This window comes from Amia ocellicauda, chromosome 6 (assembly GCF_036373705.1).
Source record: "Amia ocellicauda isolate fAmiCal2 chromosome 6, fAmiCal2.hap1, whole genome shotgun sequence".
Taxonomy (NCBI): Eukaryota; Metazoa; Chordata; class Actinopteri; order Amiiformes; family Amiidae; genus Amia; species Amia ocellicauda.
The window spans coordinates 40,290,752-40,310,442 of record NC_089855.1 but is presented as its reverse complement, the minus strand read 5'-3'; the positions used below and the strand labels follow the sequence as shown (position 1 = coordinate 40,310,442).

The 19,691-nt window shown below is 46.6% G+C and overlaps 1 protein-coding gene across 1 annotated transcript; it reads left to right on the top strand.

The window, feature by feature from the left end:
• Nucleotides 1–9,229: 9,229 nt before the first annotated feature.
• On the top strand, nucleotides 9,230–16,783 carry LOC136751875 (neuritin-like). The gene is made up of 2 exons (XM_066707629.1): nucleotides 9,230–9,390; nucleotides 16,513–16,783. The coding sequence occupies exons 1-2, from the start codon at nucleotides 9,230–9,232 to the stop codon at nucleotides 16,781–16,783; spliced, it is 432 nt and encodes a 143-aa protein (XP_066563726.1).
• The last annotated feature ends 2,908 nt before the right edge of the window (nucleotides 16,784–19,691 follow it).

Here is a 19,691-nt window from a genome sequence, read left to right as displayed (position 1 = left end):
TACCTCCTTAGCCAGGTCGAAGCCTCTGAGCTGTAGAAGACTTAGGCACTGGAGGCGGGCGTTCAGATGGGAATATCTCGCCCGCCTCTTGCAAGCTTTCCGTTTCCCTAGCTGAATGAAGTAGCCCTTGGTTCTGCTCTGCACCATCTCCCACCACTCTATGGGAGAATCAAAAAGGTCATTCAGGGTCCTCCACTCCTCGAGGCGTCTGCTAAAGGTCTTAATAACATGAGGGTCATCGAGCAGAGAGATGTTGAACTTCCAGACCCCAGGCCCCGACTCCCGTGTGCTCGGGATGAGCACCTCTGTCGTCAGGAGCCTGTGGTCTGAAAAGAAGACTGCCTCCGAAGACATGGCAGTCCTCTCCAGTGAAGAAGGAGGAGCCAGAAGAACTCACCCAGGTGAACAAGGGGACCAGGTCCCGACCTGCATCGCAGAGTTCAAAGTCCTCTACGAACGCAGCAAGATCCCTGCTGGATCCATCATTGCGGGGCTTACTCCGGTCTGCATCCCTCAGGGCACAGCTGAAATCACCTGAAATGATAACTGGTAAGGTGCCGATCAGGAGCGGGCGTAGCCGAGGGAATCTCTCTCTGGCTGGTGGGGGCATAGAGATTGACCAGCCTCAATACAGACCCCTTGTATTTAAAGTCGAGGCTGGCCAACCTGCCCGCCTCTATTACCCAATTTTTTTTGACATCTATGAAGGGGTTCTTCAGGAGTACGGCAATCCCGTCCGGACACATTGGACCCTGACCAGAAAGATTCACCTAGGGTCCAAGTGTCCCGGAGATCTTAATATTCCTTTTGGAACAGGATGCCGCACTCCTGTAAACAGATGATGTCCGCCTTCATTCCAGCCAGAGAGTTTAAAACATCGGCCCTCTTTTTCACCTCAGCAATGCTCCTCACATTTATAGATATAATAACTAAGGCCATAGTGGCAGTGAGGGCAATTACCTTCTCCCTAACAATCATGTAAAGAAACCTTCCTCTTCCCCACTTCTCTCTTCTCCCTCACCTAGCTTAGCACTCGCACCCATCATTTCAACCATTTGCCTCACCGCTTGATCCTCTAGGAAGACAATGGGGGGGGGCTTGGGTCCCGTAATCCGTTTGCTCTTCACACCCCTCCTACCCACGCTCCTCTTCTCTGCCCTTCTCCTCTTCCCCGCCACAACTATCCACTCCCCCTGCGCCTCAACTTCCAACCCAGAGTCGGAGAGGGAGCCTATAAGACTCCTGAGAACTGTTTCCACTCTACCCCCATCTTGGGGTATCTCCTTTGGAGGAGCCTCATTTTGTTTTTTTCCTCTCCACTCCCCCCGAGGGCCTGTGCCCTATTTGCATAGGAGGAGGAGGGACAATTCCTAAAAAGGTGCCCTCCCCCACTGCACAGGTTGCAGGCCCTGGTCTGATGTTTCCCGCCACAGACCTTGCACTTAATAACTGTGCAGGCTGAGGCTAAATGACCCAGGGCCCCGCAGTTCCTACAAAGCTTGAGCATGCCATGATAGATGGCTGATGGCGGCCACTTCCACCTGCAGGCACACCTGCCACCGTCGAGCACCGGTCCAAACCCCATCCTCATCATTGACTCTCTTACTCTCAGAAAGGATCTCACGGAATCTCCCCGTCTTGTCTGGTCTGGCCTGGTGGAACAGCTCCCTGCAAAACAGAAGTCAAAATACAGTACAATGCCCCCTGCTGGACAAATGTTTCACTCACAATTAGTAAAAACTGAATTAAAAACAATCACCGAACTGTGGATGCGGTGGAAGGGTCAGGGCAGGGTTTATATACAATGAGCAGGCCACCGGAGCAAAGAGCCAGGGTGTGTACTATAAACTTGCAGAGAATAGTTTCCCCCTTTGAGACACTGGCCCACAATGACACCAGCATATTGGATTTATAATAAATAACACACAGTCCTGGTCATCAGTGGTCCCCTCACTTAACCAGTGCACTGTGATAGTGGCCGGTCATGCCTGTAACCAGATGCATTGTGGGATACTTGTGTATAAAACACTCAATATAGGAAAGAGTTTAATTTAGAATGCCTCGTAAGATATGCATTTATGAAGTTTCAACATGTTTTTAATTTCCCCAAAGTTAATTTCATAACAGAAAAACTGAGCTTTGTGAGCTGCGCTTTCTACGCACTGCTGAAGGTGAAATGTTTGCTGCTTTTTCTCTAGAGCCTTTAAGACCTGATTCCACAAAGAAATAAATGTCTGACTTTGTTTCCTGTTCAGTGCAGTGTGCGGACAGGATCTCTCTTTCTTAATAAATAACACATTATACACTGCACTGGCAATGTGTAGTCAATACACTACCGCCATTTAAGGGATCATGCACCGCTCACTGCTGTGAGAGGCTGACCAGCGCCAAAGGGGCGGGACTGTATTTCCATGTTAGCTATACATTTATTTTGCCCCACAACTCCACATTTAACATTTAGATTTAACATTTAGATTTAGACTAAATATTTATTTAAAATATATATATTTATTTTGTGACTCAGAGATTTAGGATTTAGTTAAATATTTAATCAAATGATAAATATTTATTTTTCAAAAACGGAGATTTAGCATTTAAGTATTTATTTGAATAAACAAAATATTTATAAAATGTGGAAAAAACAGCTTAAGTATTGAAGACTATGTATAGGATGTTGAAGAAAGTGTTTTGTGATAATTATATAATGTTTTATATTAATACTAGCATTAGAAGTAGTTTGTATACAGACTGAGCAGATTAGATTTAGCAGGACAAGTAAAGGGTCAACAAGGTTGGTTTGTTAGAATCTCCTGTCAGTAATGAAAGATCACACCGTGCTGAAATAGCCTACAGATGTCTGCTGTGAATTTGTTTATGATTTAATCGTTTCTCAAGATAGGCAGGAATGTTTCTGTTACTGAGCGATTGACACAAGGTAAATGACCACCGTGGGATCGCATCTTCCTAGTGCACATCAAAGACGGACATCTGCTTTTTGGATCCATCACCTCTTCACGGGAGGACAGATCGTTAAACGGACCCGGACCTGTATCTTCCGATTGGATGAACGGCCATAAGATGTTACGTCAATTTTCATATAAAGTTGTACTCATGTTTGTAAACATTAAGTCTCACTGAAGGAATTATTTCTGACGTGGGGCTTCCGAGCCGGCTCGATTAAAGTTTTATTTGCTTTATCTCCGCGACTCTCCACTTATTTCTGAGACGGTTCTACAGTATTTACTAAATGTGAAAAAAAAAACACAAGGTTTAAGTTAAATGTGTGAAAAAAGACACTCGGAAAAAGTGTGCGCTGTTTTACATTTGGCGCCCCATAGACAACAGCAGCTCCAGGACAGCCAGCCCCACCAGCACAGCAATTAGCACAGTGGGCCCATGGACACGCACACACACACACACAGAACAGTGGGCCCCTGTATACTCTACACCAGGGGTAGTCAATTATTTTTTGTCAGGGTCCAAATTTCTTGGTCAAGGTATATTCAAGGTCCAGACATCAGAGGGGGGAATCACACCTTCAAATGACCCTTTCCATCACACACACAATTCTGTGAATTAGTAATATACCTAGTTGCTTATATTTAGTACATTCATTTGACAAAGTACAAAAATAAAACGTTTAAATAAATGTACATATTAGTATTAAAACGGTTTCAGACTTTTAATTTTAATTTGTTTAAGATTTTTGTAGGCATATAGATAAACATAATATAAACTTTCAAGCATTTTGTGTTATTAGATTCAAATCTATACAATTTCCCTTTGCCCCACTGCGCACAGCACAAAATTAATGTTGAAAAATGAGGGCACGGTGGATTGAGTAACTCAGGATTTTGACAATTGGAGACCTGACATGCGTGATTCTGAGTCATTTCGAAGTCGAAAAACATAGCTCAAAATCTCCATGAAATCAGGAACACGAGCTCATCAAATATTAATACGTCACATCCTATTGGCTAATAACCAGGAAGGGCTACTACTGGGTTCCACACATAACATGTACTGAGTGCAAAAATCCTCCATAACATTACATACAAAATAATAATAATTATTATTAATAATAATAATATTATTAATACATTAATTAAAATTATTCTCGCGGTCCAGTCAAAAGCGTCTGACGGTCCGACCATTGACTACCCCTGCTCTACACTGTACTACAATTCCAAATTATACTGTACCATACTACAGTATATTATTCTGCTGTACTATACAATATTATACTACACTGAACTATACTGACTAAACAACGAAAACCAAGAGGGAGAAAGAGAGAAAGGACGAATGGAATGTGACAGGAAAATTGAGAAATTAAAAAGAAGAGAAGGGAGCACAAGAAAGAAGAACGAGGGAGCAAGAGACAGCACGAAATAATGATAGGCAAGAAGACAGACAGTATAAGGATACTTACAGAATAAACACAGGGCCAAATCTTCACATAAAGAGCCAGCATCCCTCACAAACTGAACTGACGAAGAAGAAGAAGAAGAAGAAGAAGAAGAAGAAGAAGAAGAAGAAGAAGAAGAAGAAGAAGAAGAAGAAGAATGTTTTAAAGATTAATTTTGTATTATGTGCATGGTTAAGAACCTAGTGTAATGAATCCTATTCTTGTCCCTATATATTACCACTGTTAGTTTCAGTACAACAATGGGCTGTTCACTTCGGAAACAAACTTGTATTTTGTAAAACATAATGTTAACTGTGAAATGTATTACTTATACAATGTAACCATATAAAATATGTATTAATTAATTCACCGAAAACCAATTATAATTGGAATCTCTAACAGTTAATCAATGGGTACTGGATCTCACTATAGCCTACTTTTCTAACCATTCTCAAATCATGAAATAGATTAATTTTATGGCACCCAACACAACATAAATTACACATATTTCCTTGTTAAAGAAGAATATCTGCAATTTGATATTCTATGTGAACTATGGTGTTAATTTTGACTCCGGTAGTTTATGAGCCTGTGTTTGTGTGCGGTCTGTGAAGTTTTTAATTTCCTGAAAAGTAGCGTTGGGGAGACCGGAGATAGTTGTAAGAATGGGTCAGTTGTAATAGCTTAATTTCTCTAATCACAGTCAAGGTAGACTGATGTCACTCACTCTGGACACACACAATTTGGTTTCCTACCTGCCTGTGAGAAATTCGCTGACTGTACCAAAACCTAAAGATTTTATGCCAAAATAAATCTTCTTAGCGTTTCGAGTCACGCTAAGATATAAATCACGTTCCTAAACGATACTTCGACCTACTTGAGGTCTGTATCTATTTCAAAATGTCCACTGCTATTTATTTATTTATTTATTATTATACATTTAATAGTTTCTAGCTGCCGAGATTTCACGCGTACAAATAGTTTGTTGCAGACTTGGAGTCCCTCATTTCCGCCAGGGCAGTAAATCATGATTGAGAGATAGGGAGGTGAAGAGATAAGAGCGCACGGGATTTGATTAACCCAATTATTGCAAGCAATGCTGTAAATGTTATCTCGCAGCCGATTGCCCCACTGAAGGAATAGATTGAGGATCTAGGTCTTTTAATTTGGGACTGAAAGTTCAAGCTCGGAGTTTGATTTTTCCCTGTTGTATAAGTATATATTTTAATCGTCGGGAGAACACACAGGAAAAAATTAAAATGAAAATTAAGACAAGTTAACATTAATAGAAAATATCCAATAAAAATGCTTGTCTCTTTTCTAGCCGCTCTCAGACGAACGAGATGCTGCGCAGCCCCAGTCCCGTGTATTAACACAGACGCCTCATACACACTACAGAAAAATTCTAAATGTGTGTTAAATACGACTTCCTTGCCTACTGTAACAAGTCCAGTCAGCAAGATCTCACTACAAACACACCCTTCTACTGGTCATCGAGCTTCGTCAAATAATTCAGGCGAAACATTGATTGAAAACGATGCCCCTTACGTATCAGGTGAATTAATTAAGTCGCCAGTGAAAACAGGCCAAAGCCAAACGTGCGCAAAAAATAATTACAATCAGCAATCAATGCACATGTGAAACATAACGTGAGGAATATAAGACGCATGTTAAACTACTAAACTTGTCACAGAGCAACTACCGGTCGTCATCATCATCATCATCATCATTATCATTATTATTGTTATTATTATTATTTGTATGCAACTTCATTGAGTTTGCTGTAATCGAAATATATTTCTCTTTTTCTCTTACCCCCTCTCTCTCTCAGTGCCTAGCTGATTAAATATCAATGCATCCATCTATTTATAACCAGGAACACAGACAGAGAGAAATGACTGACTTATCTTTTTGCTTTGGGCTGAAATACTCAGATCCACCTGTCTGTCTCTGTCTATCTATCTGTGTCTGACTTTTAATTTATCTACACCTTCAGTTAAATCCCCCCCCCCCCCTTCTCAAGCATATGTTTTGTATCCCCCAGAGAAACAGTGAGACTTTTTTAATCACACATCACTCTCTCGTTCTTTCTCTCATCCTGGAACACACTCCCCCTCCCTCTTTCTCTCACAATTCAATTCAACTTCAAATTGCTCTATTGGCATGACAGAAGTGCACTGGTATTGTCAAATTATTTTCATTCTTTCTCTACTAAACAGAAATGATTAAGCAAACAATACAGTTAATAGTTCAGTAAATAAACAATACCTGTGATACAGACAATCCATATCACTCACAGCATCTGTCTCTCTCTATGGAACTCTACCTCCCTTTCCTTTCTCCCTCTCCCTTTTTCTCTCTCACTCTCTCTGTGGATCTTTTCTTCCCCATCCCCCTTTCCCCTCCCCTCTTTCTCCCTCCCTCTGTGTGCTTTTTATCTGAAGTCACCATTCCCATTTCTCCCTCCCTTCCATCCTCCTCTTCTTCTTCTCCTCCTCCCTCATTCTATCTTTTTAATTTTCCTCTTCTCTCTATCTAGCTAGGCACATTTGTATATGTAACAGTTTTTACGTGGATTAATTTAAACATATCAGTACATTTACTGTATATCTATACTGTACCTCTATATACTGGATATTTATATTTACATACATAGTATATATTTATACACATAGAGTAAGTCATTTGGCTCACTGGTTACTTATTTCTTCATTGCTAGGATGAATTCTACACAGAGGAGATTTCTGCTTCATCTGGGTAAGACTGTAATCCTGATGATCTCTCTCTCTCTCTCCTCTGTATAACTCTATCTATCGTCAGTCATTTTAGCTGTCCCACTATCTGTCTATCTCCTTGTCTATGATGTGTGTGTCTGTCAGTCTGCCCACTCATCTCTCTGTACTGTACTGTGGGAGTAATGGCTTACTGTAATCTAGTGAACTGATCTGTACTGTACTGTAGTACACTGCACTATTGTTAAGGTACAACGGAAGCAACCCTTCGGATCCCAGTGAATCAGGCACCCCAGTGAGCGCTTCCAGTAATGGATGAGACCTTTCTGCAGGACACGAGCGCTCGAGAAGAACACATTCACAGACACTGAAGTCTGTTCGTTTATCTTCGTTTATTGAAAGTTTCACACAGCCTTTTATACATTTACAAGCAGTATTTCAAAGGAGTTTCGGGGCACTCCCGAAACTGGATGATATCTTCTTGGCATATGTCCAGGGCAGTTCCGAGACACGGGAGGCGATAATAATAAGGTATTCTTTATAATTAGTTTAAGCATGGAGGCGTTGATATCAAAGACACAGTAAACAAAATCTCATAAGGTTTTCTTTGTAATTAGTCCAGACATGGAAACGCTGGTACCAAGGACACACTGTACTAATAAGAACGTATTAATAGATCATTTTGGTTCGTTACCTAAAGAATTTCCACGGCAGCAGATAAGTCTGAGCAGAGAAATCCTAATAAGAGCAGAGAAATCCTAATAAAAACAAGTTTGAACTAGTAACTTACTGGAAAGTTTCTTATATTTTCTAACAGTTTTACAGTGGGTATATACAATACATAGGGGGCAATTTTACCCCAATAACTATACTACATTGCATTGTCCTGTACCATACTACACTGTGCTATACTATATTATACTACTCACAATGCTCGCCCTGGGTAAGGGCATGTGCCAATAAACAAATAATACACTACACTGTACTGTACTATACTACACTTTACTGTGCTCTACTATACTATACTACACTGCACTATACTACACTTTACTGTGCAGTACTGTGATATACTGCATTATTCTAAACTGTACTGTGCTGTACTGTACTACACTACACTCTACTGTACTATATTACACTTTACTACACTGTGCTCTTATACTTTACTATACCACACTATACTGTGCTGTAATATTCACTACACTGTACTTTATAATACTGTGCCTCACTGTACTCTACTGTACTGCATTGCGCTGTAACTGTCTCACCCTCTCTGTCTCTCTGAGTCTTAACTTCTCTCTCTCTGTTAATCCATCTCCATCTCTTTCTTCCTGTATGTGTAACCCCCCCACTCTGTCTGTGAGTGTGTAGACACTTAACTTATTTCTCTGTGCCTCTCTTTCCCTTTCTCTGTTAATGCCATCTCTCTCACTCAATTAAATTCCATTCAGTGCAGTTCAAAAAAGCTTTATTGGTATGACTAATTGACATCAGTGGCGCCAAAGCATTAACAGAAATGTCCAGTGCACAAAGGGCAATGGGAACAATAAATACAGAAATTATACATTTTAGATTTGAACAGTCATTTTACATATAATTGTTTGTATACATAGTGTCATGGACACAAAGTGCTGTTTTAACACCTCTCTCTCTCTCTCTCTCTCTCTCTCTCACTCTCTCTCTCTGTCTCTCTGTCTCTCTGTCTCAATTAAATGCAATTAAATTCAAAGGTGCTTTATTGGCATGACAAACAGGTCTGGAGTGTTGGCAAAGCAATTAACATACATATATGGAAAAAAATAAAGATTATAAATAAATAAGTCAGTCTTTTTATAAAATATATTACAGTAAAAAAAGTACAATATAATTTATGAATAAAATCTTAATGCAGATGAACATACATTTACTTTTATTTTTTATCAAACATGGAACTAACAATAAACTTTATCACAATAACTCCTCTCTCTCTCTCTCTCTCTCTCTCTCAGTGTGCTGGGCATGCCTCTCTTCCCCAGGGATCACGGCAGGGTCAGAGGTCACAGCGTGGTCAGAGGTCACAGCGTGGTCAGAGGTCACAGCAGAGTCAGAGGTCATGGTTGGATCTGAGGTCACGAAAAAGTCAGGGGTCACAGCAGGGTCGGGGTGTCATGGCGTGTACCGTGGGTTCTCAGCCTGTCTGCTGCAACTGGGCACCAGCATGAGCCACTACACTGGAGCAGAGCTGCACCAGACTGACATCGACAACGTGTGTGCGTGAGTCTCAGTGTGTGTGTGTCAGTCAGTCAGTCAGTCAGTCAGTCTGTCAGTATATCAGTCAGTCAGTTCTTCCGTGTGTCACTCAGTCAGTCAGTGTTGCACATATACAGACGGATGACAAATTAAAAGAAAAACCTGAATAAATGGGTGGAGGAACATAACGAATGCACATGCCTCCAAACATGTGTACTGCATGATACAATTAAGCAATTAACATCCTATCATGCTCTGTGGCATGTATAAAAATGCTGAACAGGCCCAGTTGACGTCAATTTTGGATCAAGATGGCAAGAGGAAAGGATCTAAGTGACTTTGAAAGAGGGGTCATTATTGGGGCACAAATATACTGTTTTATTGTTTAAAGTATTTTACATTTTCAAATAAAAACATTTCAAATTTTTAATACTTGTGATTAAAAACTTTTTTTAAATCAATTCTTAAAATCACTTAAAATTTTTAAAATCTTTGTGATTTAACAAAAACAAAATACTAAACTTCAAATAAACAAGTGCACAAAACAAACGTGATTAAAGCAAACTGCTACCAACAAAAGGTCAAATACATTGATAATAACTGAAAATGCACTGGACAAAATAAAGAAACAATTAAAAAGGTAAAAATAAAAAACAAACAAAAACGGTCCAATGCATTTAAAATTAAATCCAAAACGGACAATGTATTTGACAAATAAATAAAACAAAACTAAACCAAAAAAGCCCTAAACAATTAGTGTTTTAAAAACAACTAAATCTTTAAAAACAGTTAAAATTCATTTTTAAAAGTCATTTTAAAATATAATCATTCATAAAAGAATTAAAAGATCTTGGACTTGGGCTCCAGCAGGGGGAGATGACCGTCCCCGGAGGTGGGTCCCATCAAGGGATCCTGAGCTCCCCCAGATCTTGTATATGCCAGGTCTTGTAGGCTTCCTCCTTGCCCCTCTGATGGACCTCCAGATTGACATACTCACAAATGAGTACCATGCCCCTCCGCGTGATGACAATCGGGTCCAGCTCCTGCTTATTAAAAAGACAGATGTTCTGTCCCTCCCACAGGGCCTGTTTCACTGCGCAGACGACACGCCACCAGCACCTCAGGGAGGGAGATGTTATTCCCCTGGCAGGGCCATAAAGGATCCGCTGGGCGGTCGTCCGCACAGGAACGGCAAACCTGCGGAGGAACGGGAAAAACAGGAGCCAGACCCTGCAGGCGGAGGGGCAATCCCTAAAGATATGAGCCTCCGTCTCCTTCCCCAGGCAACCCTTATAGGGGCAGGTGTCATAAGGAGCTATGCCCCTTCTGTGCATGAACACTCGGGTGGGGAGACACCGACTCACAGCCATTCAGGAGACATCTTTCTGTGTATTCGTGAGGCAAACGTGCGTAGCGTTAGCCCAGATAAACCGGCAGGTTTCGGGAGGGAAATCTTCTATCCGGCTGGTCTCCTGGGTAGATCTCATCTGGCTACAGATGGTCTTATAATCCCAGGAGGCCAGCACGACTTTATGGAGGCCTACTTCGAGCGCAAAGGCTCGGGGCGCCCTGTAGAACGGCGGGGGATGCCACGAGTGCGGCCTGGTGTTATCCATGGCGCAGAGGCCGAATGGTCTCAGGCTGCTGGCAAAATAAAAGCGGTTCATAAAACTCACTTTCATGCCAGCAGCCTGGATGTTCTTGACCACATAGGCCAGCCCCTGCGCCTTTATCAGCCGCACAACGTCCGGGACCCCCCTGCCTCCATCCAGGGTACCCTTCACCATCTGCACTCTTTTCAGCCTCTCCATTTTGCTCCCCCAGACAAACCGAAATATAATTCGGGTCACTAGTTTTGCGATGACCTTGTCTGGGGGGAAGATCATTCCTACGTAGAGGAGTATCGGGAAGAGGATGGCCTTTACGACCAGCACCTTACCAGCCATCGTCATGGTCCTTGTGCTCCAGCCGTGGATCTTCTTTTGGACCTTAGATATGGCTTCCTCCCAGCTCCGGGTGCCCGTGTTGGTCCCGTCGATCGTGATCCCCAGAACCTTGATAAACGGCTTCACAGGGAACACGGTCGGCGGGCCCCGGCCGACAGGCCATGCCCTGGAGAGGTAGACCTCGCTCTTGGCCTTGTTGACCGCGGCCACCGTCGCCCTGCAGAAGCCGTCCAGCAGTTCCTCGACCCTGGCCACGGACGGAGCGTCCGTGCAAACCACGGCCACGTCGTCCATGTAGGCCAGGGCCTTCAGTTGCTCTCCGCCGGAACCCGGGAGATGGAAACCTGTCACCCAGACGTCCCGGCGGATCGCCTGCATGAACGGCTCCAGACAGAGGACGTACAGCAGGGCCGACAGGGGACAACCCTGCCGGACCCCCGACCTGACCGGGAATGGTTCGGTCAGGTGGCGGTTCACAAGGACCCTGCTGCTTAGACCGCTGTAAATGATCTTAACCCATTTCCTCAGGCCAAGAGCGAGACCCATCCTCTCCATGACGGGCTGCAGGTATTCGTGGCCCACTCTGTCGAAGGCTTTCTCCTGGTCCAAGCTGATTAGGACCAGGGGAAGCCCTCTCTCGTTCGAGTAGGCCACGACATCCCTGAGCAGCATGGCATTGTCGGCTGCCGATCTCCCCCGGGCACCACAGACCTGGTCGGGACCCACGATTTGAGGGAGTGGCTGCTGCAGCCGGAGTGTCAGTGCTTTGGCCAGTATCTTGTAGTCGGTGCACAGGAGGCTGACCGGCCGCCAGTTCCTCAGATCTTTTTGGTCTCCCTTCTTGTGAAGAAGGGAGAGGATACTCTTCTTCATATAAGGGGCCAATCTACCCTCTCTGTACATCGACCCCAAGACCTGGGCCAGATCTTATTTAAGCACCTCCCAAAAGATCTTATAGAATTCAGCAGGGATCCCATCGGGACCCGGTGTCCTTCCAGAGTTAAGACTCTTTATCACCTGGGAGAGTTCAGTGGTGGTGATCTCTGGATCCTCCTCCTCCTCCTCGTCCCCCTCATTGCGGGACTCCAACAGGGACAGAAAGTGATGGATCAGATTTTGATCCACCACCTTCTGATCATACAACTCCCTGTAGAAATCCCGCACCACTGTCTCAACAGCCTCTCTGCCCTCCACCTCTTGCCCCGAGGAGTCGATCATGGAGGACATTGCAGGCCGCCTCTCCTTCGTTTTCTTGAAGAAGAAGCGGCTGCATTGATCTTCTCTTGCTCCTCCCGATAGAGGGCGGAGAGACTCAGTTTGACCCGAGCCACCTCCTCAGCTAGGTCGAAGCCTCTGAGCTGTAAAAGACTCAGGCGCTGGAGGCGGGCGTTTAGATGGGAATATCTCGCCCGCTTCTCACGAGCTTTCCGTTTCCCCAGCTGAATGAAGTAGCCCTTGGTCCTTTTCTTCACCATCTCCCACAACTCTATGGGAGAATCAAAAAGGTCCTTCAGGGTCCTCCACTCCTCGAGGCGTCTGCTAAAGGTCTTAATAACACGAGGGTCATCGAGCAGGGAGGTATTGAGCTTCCAGACCCCAGGCACCGACTCCCGTGTGCTCGGGATGAGCACCTCTGTCGTCAGGAGCCTGTGGTCTGAAAAGAAGACCGCCTCCGAAGACATGGCGGTCCTCTCCAGTGGCTTACTGAGGAGGACGAGATCTATCCTGGAGAAGGAGGAGCCAGAAGAACTCACCCAGGTGAACAAGGGGACCAGGTCCCGACCTGCGTCGCAGAGTTCAAAGTACTCCACGAACGCAGCGAGGTCCCTGCTGGATCTATCATTGCGGGGCTTACTCTGGTCTACATCCCTCAGAGCACAGTTGAAATCACCGGAAACGATAACTGGTAAGGTGCCGATCAGGAGCGGGCGTAGCTGAGGGAGAAAGAGGACTCTCTCTCTCTGGCTGGTGGGGGCATAGACATTGACCAGCCTCAATACAGCCCCCTTGTATTTAAAATTGAGGCTGGCCAGTCTGCCCGCCTCTATTACCTTAAATGTCTTTACTTCTATGAAGGGGTTTTTCAGGAGTACGGCAATCCCGTCCGCTCGGGACACATTGGACCCCGACCAGAAGGATTCTCCTAGGGTCCAAGTGTCCTGGAGATCTTTATATTCCTTTTGGAACGGGATGCCGCACTCCTGCAAACAGATGACATCCGCCTTCATACCAGCCAGAGAGTTTAAAACATCGGTCCTCTTTTTCACCTCAGCAATGCTCCTCACATTTATTGATATAATAATTAATGCCATAATGGCTGTGAGGGAAATTACCCACTCCGTAACAATCATGTAAAGAAACCTTTCTCTTTCCCACTCCTCTCTTCTCCCTCACCTAGCTTAGCGCTAGCACCCATCATTTCAATCATTTGCCTCACCGCTTGATCCTCTAGGAAGACTATGGGGGGGGCTCGGCTCCCGCCACCCGGTAAGGCTGGCGAAACTCCACTGGGCTCAGGGCCCGTGGTGCTGGAGGTTCTCCCTGGTTCCTTTGTGGCCGAGGCCCGACGAGCAGATGGCAGGGCAGAGGCTTTGTGTACAACTGGGGAGAGAACTGGGTAGACCCCGCTAGTTGTTCTTTTTACTAATGGTGGGGGAGGGGGTGGTCTCTCCCTTCCCGGCTGTCTGCTGCCGCAGGCCTCCTCCCCCAGCGCCAGTGACCTTGCCATTACGTCCCTTAGGTCTTTATGGCAAAAGACACTGGCTCCGACTCTGCTCTCTTGAGGACCTGCGGCTCTCCCACTACTGCCGGGAGGGCATACCTGACCCCTCCCCTGGGAGAGTCTCAGTTGTGTGGCAGGAGGAATGTTATTTCTAGGGGGCCTCTCATCCACCAGGCTGCACACTCGGGGCAGTGGAGAAGGCCCACAGCTCTCCTCTCCGGAGTCAGAGTGGGGCGTGTAGAAATTAGAGGGAGAGGTCTCTGCAGCGGGGGAGGAGCTGGCAGGGGGGGGAGAATCTGCAGAGTGGATCCTTTTATTCATCATACCGCCCCTACCCATGCTCCTCTTTTCTGCTCTCCTCCTCTTCCCCGCTACCACTGTCCACTCCCCCTCTGCCTCCACTTCTGACCCAGAGTCAGAGAGGGAGCCTATGAGACTCCTGAGGACTGTTTCCTCCCTACCCCCATCTTGGGGTATCACCTTTGGAGGAGCCTCCACTTGATTCTCTCTCTCTCCACCACCCCCGAGGGCCCGCGCCCTATTTGCATAGGAGGAGGGACAATTCCTGAAGAGATGCCCTCCCCCACCGCACAGGTTGCAGGCCCTCTCCTGCTTGCAGGCCCTGGTCAGATGTTCTCCGCCGCAGACCTTGCACTTAACAACAGTGCAGGCTGCGGCTAAATGACCCAGGGCCCCGCAGTTCCTGCATAATTTGGGCATTCCATGGTAGAAGACAAGCCCCCTATTTGCTCCTAGTACCACAGTGCTCGGCAGATGGCGTACTCCGCCGATGGCGGCCACTTCCACCTGCAGGCGCACCTGCCACCGCCGAGCACCGGTCCAGACCCCGTCCTCATTATTAACTCTCCTGCTTTCAGACAGGATCTCACAGTGTCTCCTCAGCCAGACCTCTACATCATGCTCTGCCACTGCTTCATTATAGAACTGGATAGTTACTATTTTAATCTCTCTATCAGTCAGGGCATCGACCACAAAGTCACTCAGGGGCATAATATCTTTTTTTCTCTGTATAGATTCCAGAAACTCTCCAGCACTTGAGGGTTCTTAAAACTCACCTCAAACACGTCCCTAGGTCCAGGCAGTTTAACCACGCAGTTCAGCTCAGAAGGGGCAAAGCCCAGGCCCCTCTGCAGCACGGACCTGCTGAACTCCATCCGGGTGAGGGCCGCGGTCTCGGCTCCAGCCTCACGGCTGAAGCGCACCGCATTATGGCGCCTCACACCGGCGGTTCGCTGGGCCATGCTGCGCTTTCCTACCTGGGAGAAGTGTCCAGAGGCTCTCAATCCGGAGGTTGGGGCAAGTCCACCTGGCTGGGGAGCAGCTTCCACCTCCGGGGCTCTTGCAGGGAGCGGGCCTTGCGGGGAGAAGTCCGGGCCCTGGCTGCAGGAGGCCTCCCTCAGGGACGTTGCCGATCGGCCTGGTCGGTCCCTGGGATCCGAGGCCTCTCCTGGATCCTGGCTGGTGACTTCAGCAGGGAGCAGTCCTGGTTAGGCCGGGCTCCGGGTAGATGGTCGGCCGGGCTTCTGGATGGGACCCACTCCGTGAGGAGTCCACCGACTCCTCTGGCTAGGTCCCCTGTCGCTCCCGGTCCGTCCCAATCTCCACTCGCCTCGGCCTCCGGACCGCTCCAAGGACCCAGGACTCTGCAGCTATGTATGGTCTGGCCTGATGGATCAGCTCCCTGCAAGGAAAAGAAAGAGACTGTCAAATACAGTTCGATGCCCCCTGCTGGACAAAGGTTTCTCTCACTATCTCTCACTGCCACAAATGGCAGGAGCTTCTGTCACAAAGACTGCTCAACTGGCTAGTGTTCTCAACAATTAGTGTGTGTGTGGCAGACACCAAGAGATCGGCAGGCTTAACTGCTTGACCCCTACAGTGAGGGGGTCCGGAGGCTCTGTTATGCTGTGGGGGGCATTTTCCTAGCATGGTTTGGGTCCACTTGTCCCCTTAGAGGGAAGGGTCACTGCAGATCATTACAAAGTTATTCTGAGTGATCACCTTTATGCTATGGTGAAACATTTCTATCCTGATGGGAGTGGTCTCTTCCAGGATGACAATGCCCCCATCCACAGGGTACGAGGGGTTACTGAATGGTTTGATGAGTATGAAAATTATGTGAATCATATGCTGTGGCCTTCGCAGTCACCAGATCTCAACCCAGTTGAACACCTATGGGAGATTCTGGACCGATATGTTAGACAGCGCTCTTCACCACCATCATCAAAACACCAACTGAAGGAATATCTTTTGAAGAATGGTGTTCCATCCCTCCAGTAGAGTTCCAGTGACTCGTAGAATCTATGCCAAGGCACATTGAAGCTGTTCTGGCGGCTCGTGGTGCCCAACACCTTACTGAGACACTTTATGTTTTTTTACTTTAATTTGTCACCCGTCTGTATACAGTTGAGTGAACCACGTTAAGCCCCACTACCTCTCCCTCCCTCTCTCTCTCAGTCACTGGGAGGAGTTCCAGGCATGTGGGATGTCTGTGGTGTCCGAGTGCCGTGTGGAGGTGCGCTCCGTCTGGGACACCCTGCGCAGCCAATCAGAGCGCCTGCGTTTCCAGAGCAACCTCTATTCCATTTGCCGAAACCACCACCTGGCCAACCAGCACCGCCACGCTGCAGCCACCAGCCATGCCCCCGACGACCATCTGTGTTTCTGCCCCGCCCACTCCCTCCCTCTGTTGCTGGGGGTGGCATTGGCTTTGAGCAGTGGCTGGTAGAGAGAAGAAGAGAGGGAGGGAGGGGAAGAGGAGGAGGAAGAAAGTGATGGAGGAGGAAGAGAGAGAGAGTAGAAGGAAGGAAAAAAGAGAGAGCAAGAGGATGAGAGTGGGTAAGAGAGGGGTTTATATATACACAGTACTGCACGATCAGTGACACACAGGCACTGTAATCATTAACAATGCCGCACCATGTTCACACCAGTGTCCAAATGATCAGTGTTAGTAAGTATAAAATAGTGCCCAATGCAATGTTGCCAACGTAAGTGCAGAACAATGTAAGACGAGATGATGTATGTCAGCTGATGACTGTATACAGTACAGTACAGTACAGGGGCTCCTGTAAGAGTCTGCAAACGTGGTTAATTGAAATATCCTAACTGATAATTTAATTAGGGAAATGAGCTGAATTACAATTAATATGATTTGCCTTGAGGAAAAAAGGATTAAAATTACCCAGTGTCTTTTATAGCATGAAGATGTACATATAAGGTTTTACTGTTTGAAAATCGTTGGCACTGTAGTGCTACACCGTTGAAAGCAATCTGCAATGTCACACACCACTGAACACCAGCTCACACTTCTGAACAGGACAGCCACGGTTTCAAAAAGTCTTGGTATAGTGTAGTATAGTACAGGCCAAATACCTTAACACAGCTGAACACAGTGAATTCAGTAAGGTGCAGGGTACCAGACCTGTCCCAAGGCATTTGGCACCTGCTATTCTATGTATGTGTGTGCATGAATATGTGTGTGTGAGTGGGAATGTGAGTTTGTGTGTGTATGGGTATGAGTATGCAAGTGTGAGTGTGTGTGTGAGTTCAAGTGTGTTTGTGTATGTGTGTATGTGTAAGTATATGTTTGTATGTTAGTGCGTGAGTGTGTGAAGAGTGCGAGACTGAGTGTATGAGAGTGTGTGTGTGTGTTTCTACCTTTCAAACTGCTAAAACTGTTTAACTATTATTATTGATGTATACTCTTTTTTTAATATATTTTTAATAAACAGGAAGAAAAAAATACAATCAGACCATAGTGTGTCCTTTCTTGTTGATGTCACATACAGACACACATACACACAAACAGAGACACAGACATATGTATACAGGACTTAATTATGCTTTCTGTAAGACAGATTTTATTTAGTTTTTCTACAGCAGTCCAGTCCAGTCAGTGACTCTACAGCAGTCCAGTCCAGTCTGTGACTCTACAGCAGTCCAATCTAGTCCAGTCCAGTCAGTGACTCTACAGCAGTCCAGTCTAATGAGTGACTCTACAGCAGTCCAGTCTAGTCCAGTCAGACTCTACAGCAGTCCAGTCCAGTCCAGTCAGTGACTCTACAGCAGTCCAGTCCAGTCTCTGAGACTGATGCCTTGACTGTTTTCAGTGTATTCAAATACACTCTGCACAATCTGTGATTATATGTCTGTCTCTATTTTCATTTTCACTGACCGCACAACACCTGCATCTGTGGGGTCGCCCCTGGGGTCACAACTGCCATTCCAGATTTCCCTGTATGGAAAGGTGCTGTGTAACCCAACCCCAGTGTGTTTTGCGGTGGCACAGTGGCTGTGATGGGGTGTCCACTCTGTTGTACACAATTACACACGGAGCCTAATTTACATACGTGACTCTGAATGTATGTATTGATTTAATTGTTTGTGTGTCTTCTTTGTGTGTATTTTAATTGTATTGCTTGTGTGTTTTCTTTTTCTTTCTTTTTGTGTTTGTTTGTTTCTGTGGGCATATGTAGCAGTAACTCTCTCTACAACTGTCCAGTGATTGATTAGATTTATTTTAATGGATTATAATTCACATTTACACAACCAATTGACAGAGTCTGTCTCTAAGTAAGAACACACATGAATGTCTCTCCCTCCGTCCCTTTCTCCCCTCCTGTTCCCTCGCCTTTGCCATCTCCTCTCTCCTCATCCCATTCTACCACCCCTCTCCTCTCCCCCTCTCCTTTCTCCCCCACCTTCTCCCTCTATTCTCCCCATCCTTCTCCTTCTCCCTCATCTTCCTTGCTCCCCCCCCCATCACAATCTCCTGACATTTACCCCCAGTCACTCTCTACTTGCACCCCCCCCAGGCAGTTTTCCCATGCTGTAGAGGTAGGTGAGGGGCTGGATGCAGCTGCTGATGGCCACCGCAGCACTGGCCACCATGGAGACGTAGCAGTAGAAGACCACAGATGAGACATGCGGCTTCAGCCCGACAGCCACCAGCGTGGGCGTGTAGCTGAACAACATGATGACCAGGGCGCGGGACACCACCGTGAAGGCCCTCTGCTTGGCTGGGCCCATGCCCTCCTTCCCGGGGCCGCCCATCCGCAGCACCCTCAAGATGGAGAGGTTGCAGAAGACCCCCAGGAGCAGCACGGGGGGGTACAGCACCATCGCCACTTCGTAGAAGTACTGCCACTGGGTGCAGGCCGAGAAGGTGCAGTAGGCCAGCGAGACGCCCCAGAGCAGGACGAGGGCTGGACGCCACCACCGCCTTGCCCTCAGCCGTAGAAACACCAGGGGCCACACTACGGCCAGATAGCGGTCCAGACACAGGAAGCCGAGCAGCAGGGGGCCGCCCACCTCGTTGAAGCCCAGGAAGAAGTATATGATGTTGTACAGAGTCGTGCTCGACAGGGACAGGTAGTTGACCGCATCCAGGGGCGCCACCAGGCAGAACAGAAGGTCCATGCAGGTCAGGCTGAGGACAAAAGGGGATAGGGAGGAGGAGGGCAGGGTGGAGGGCGAGGGGGAGGCAGTGGCAGCAGGAGGGGGGTGCCTGAGGTGGGTCCAGAGCAGCAGCAAGTTGGTGGGTAGCCCCAGGGCACAGGTCAGCAACTCAACCCCCACCCACAGATAGATGCCCTCCGGGGAGGAGGCATAGCAGTCTAGCTCGAGGAAGGGGGGCA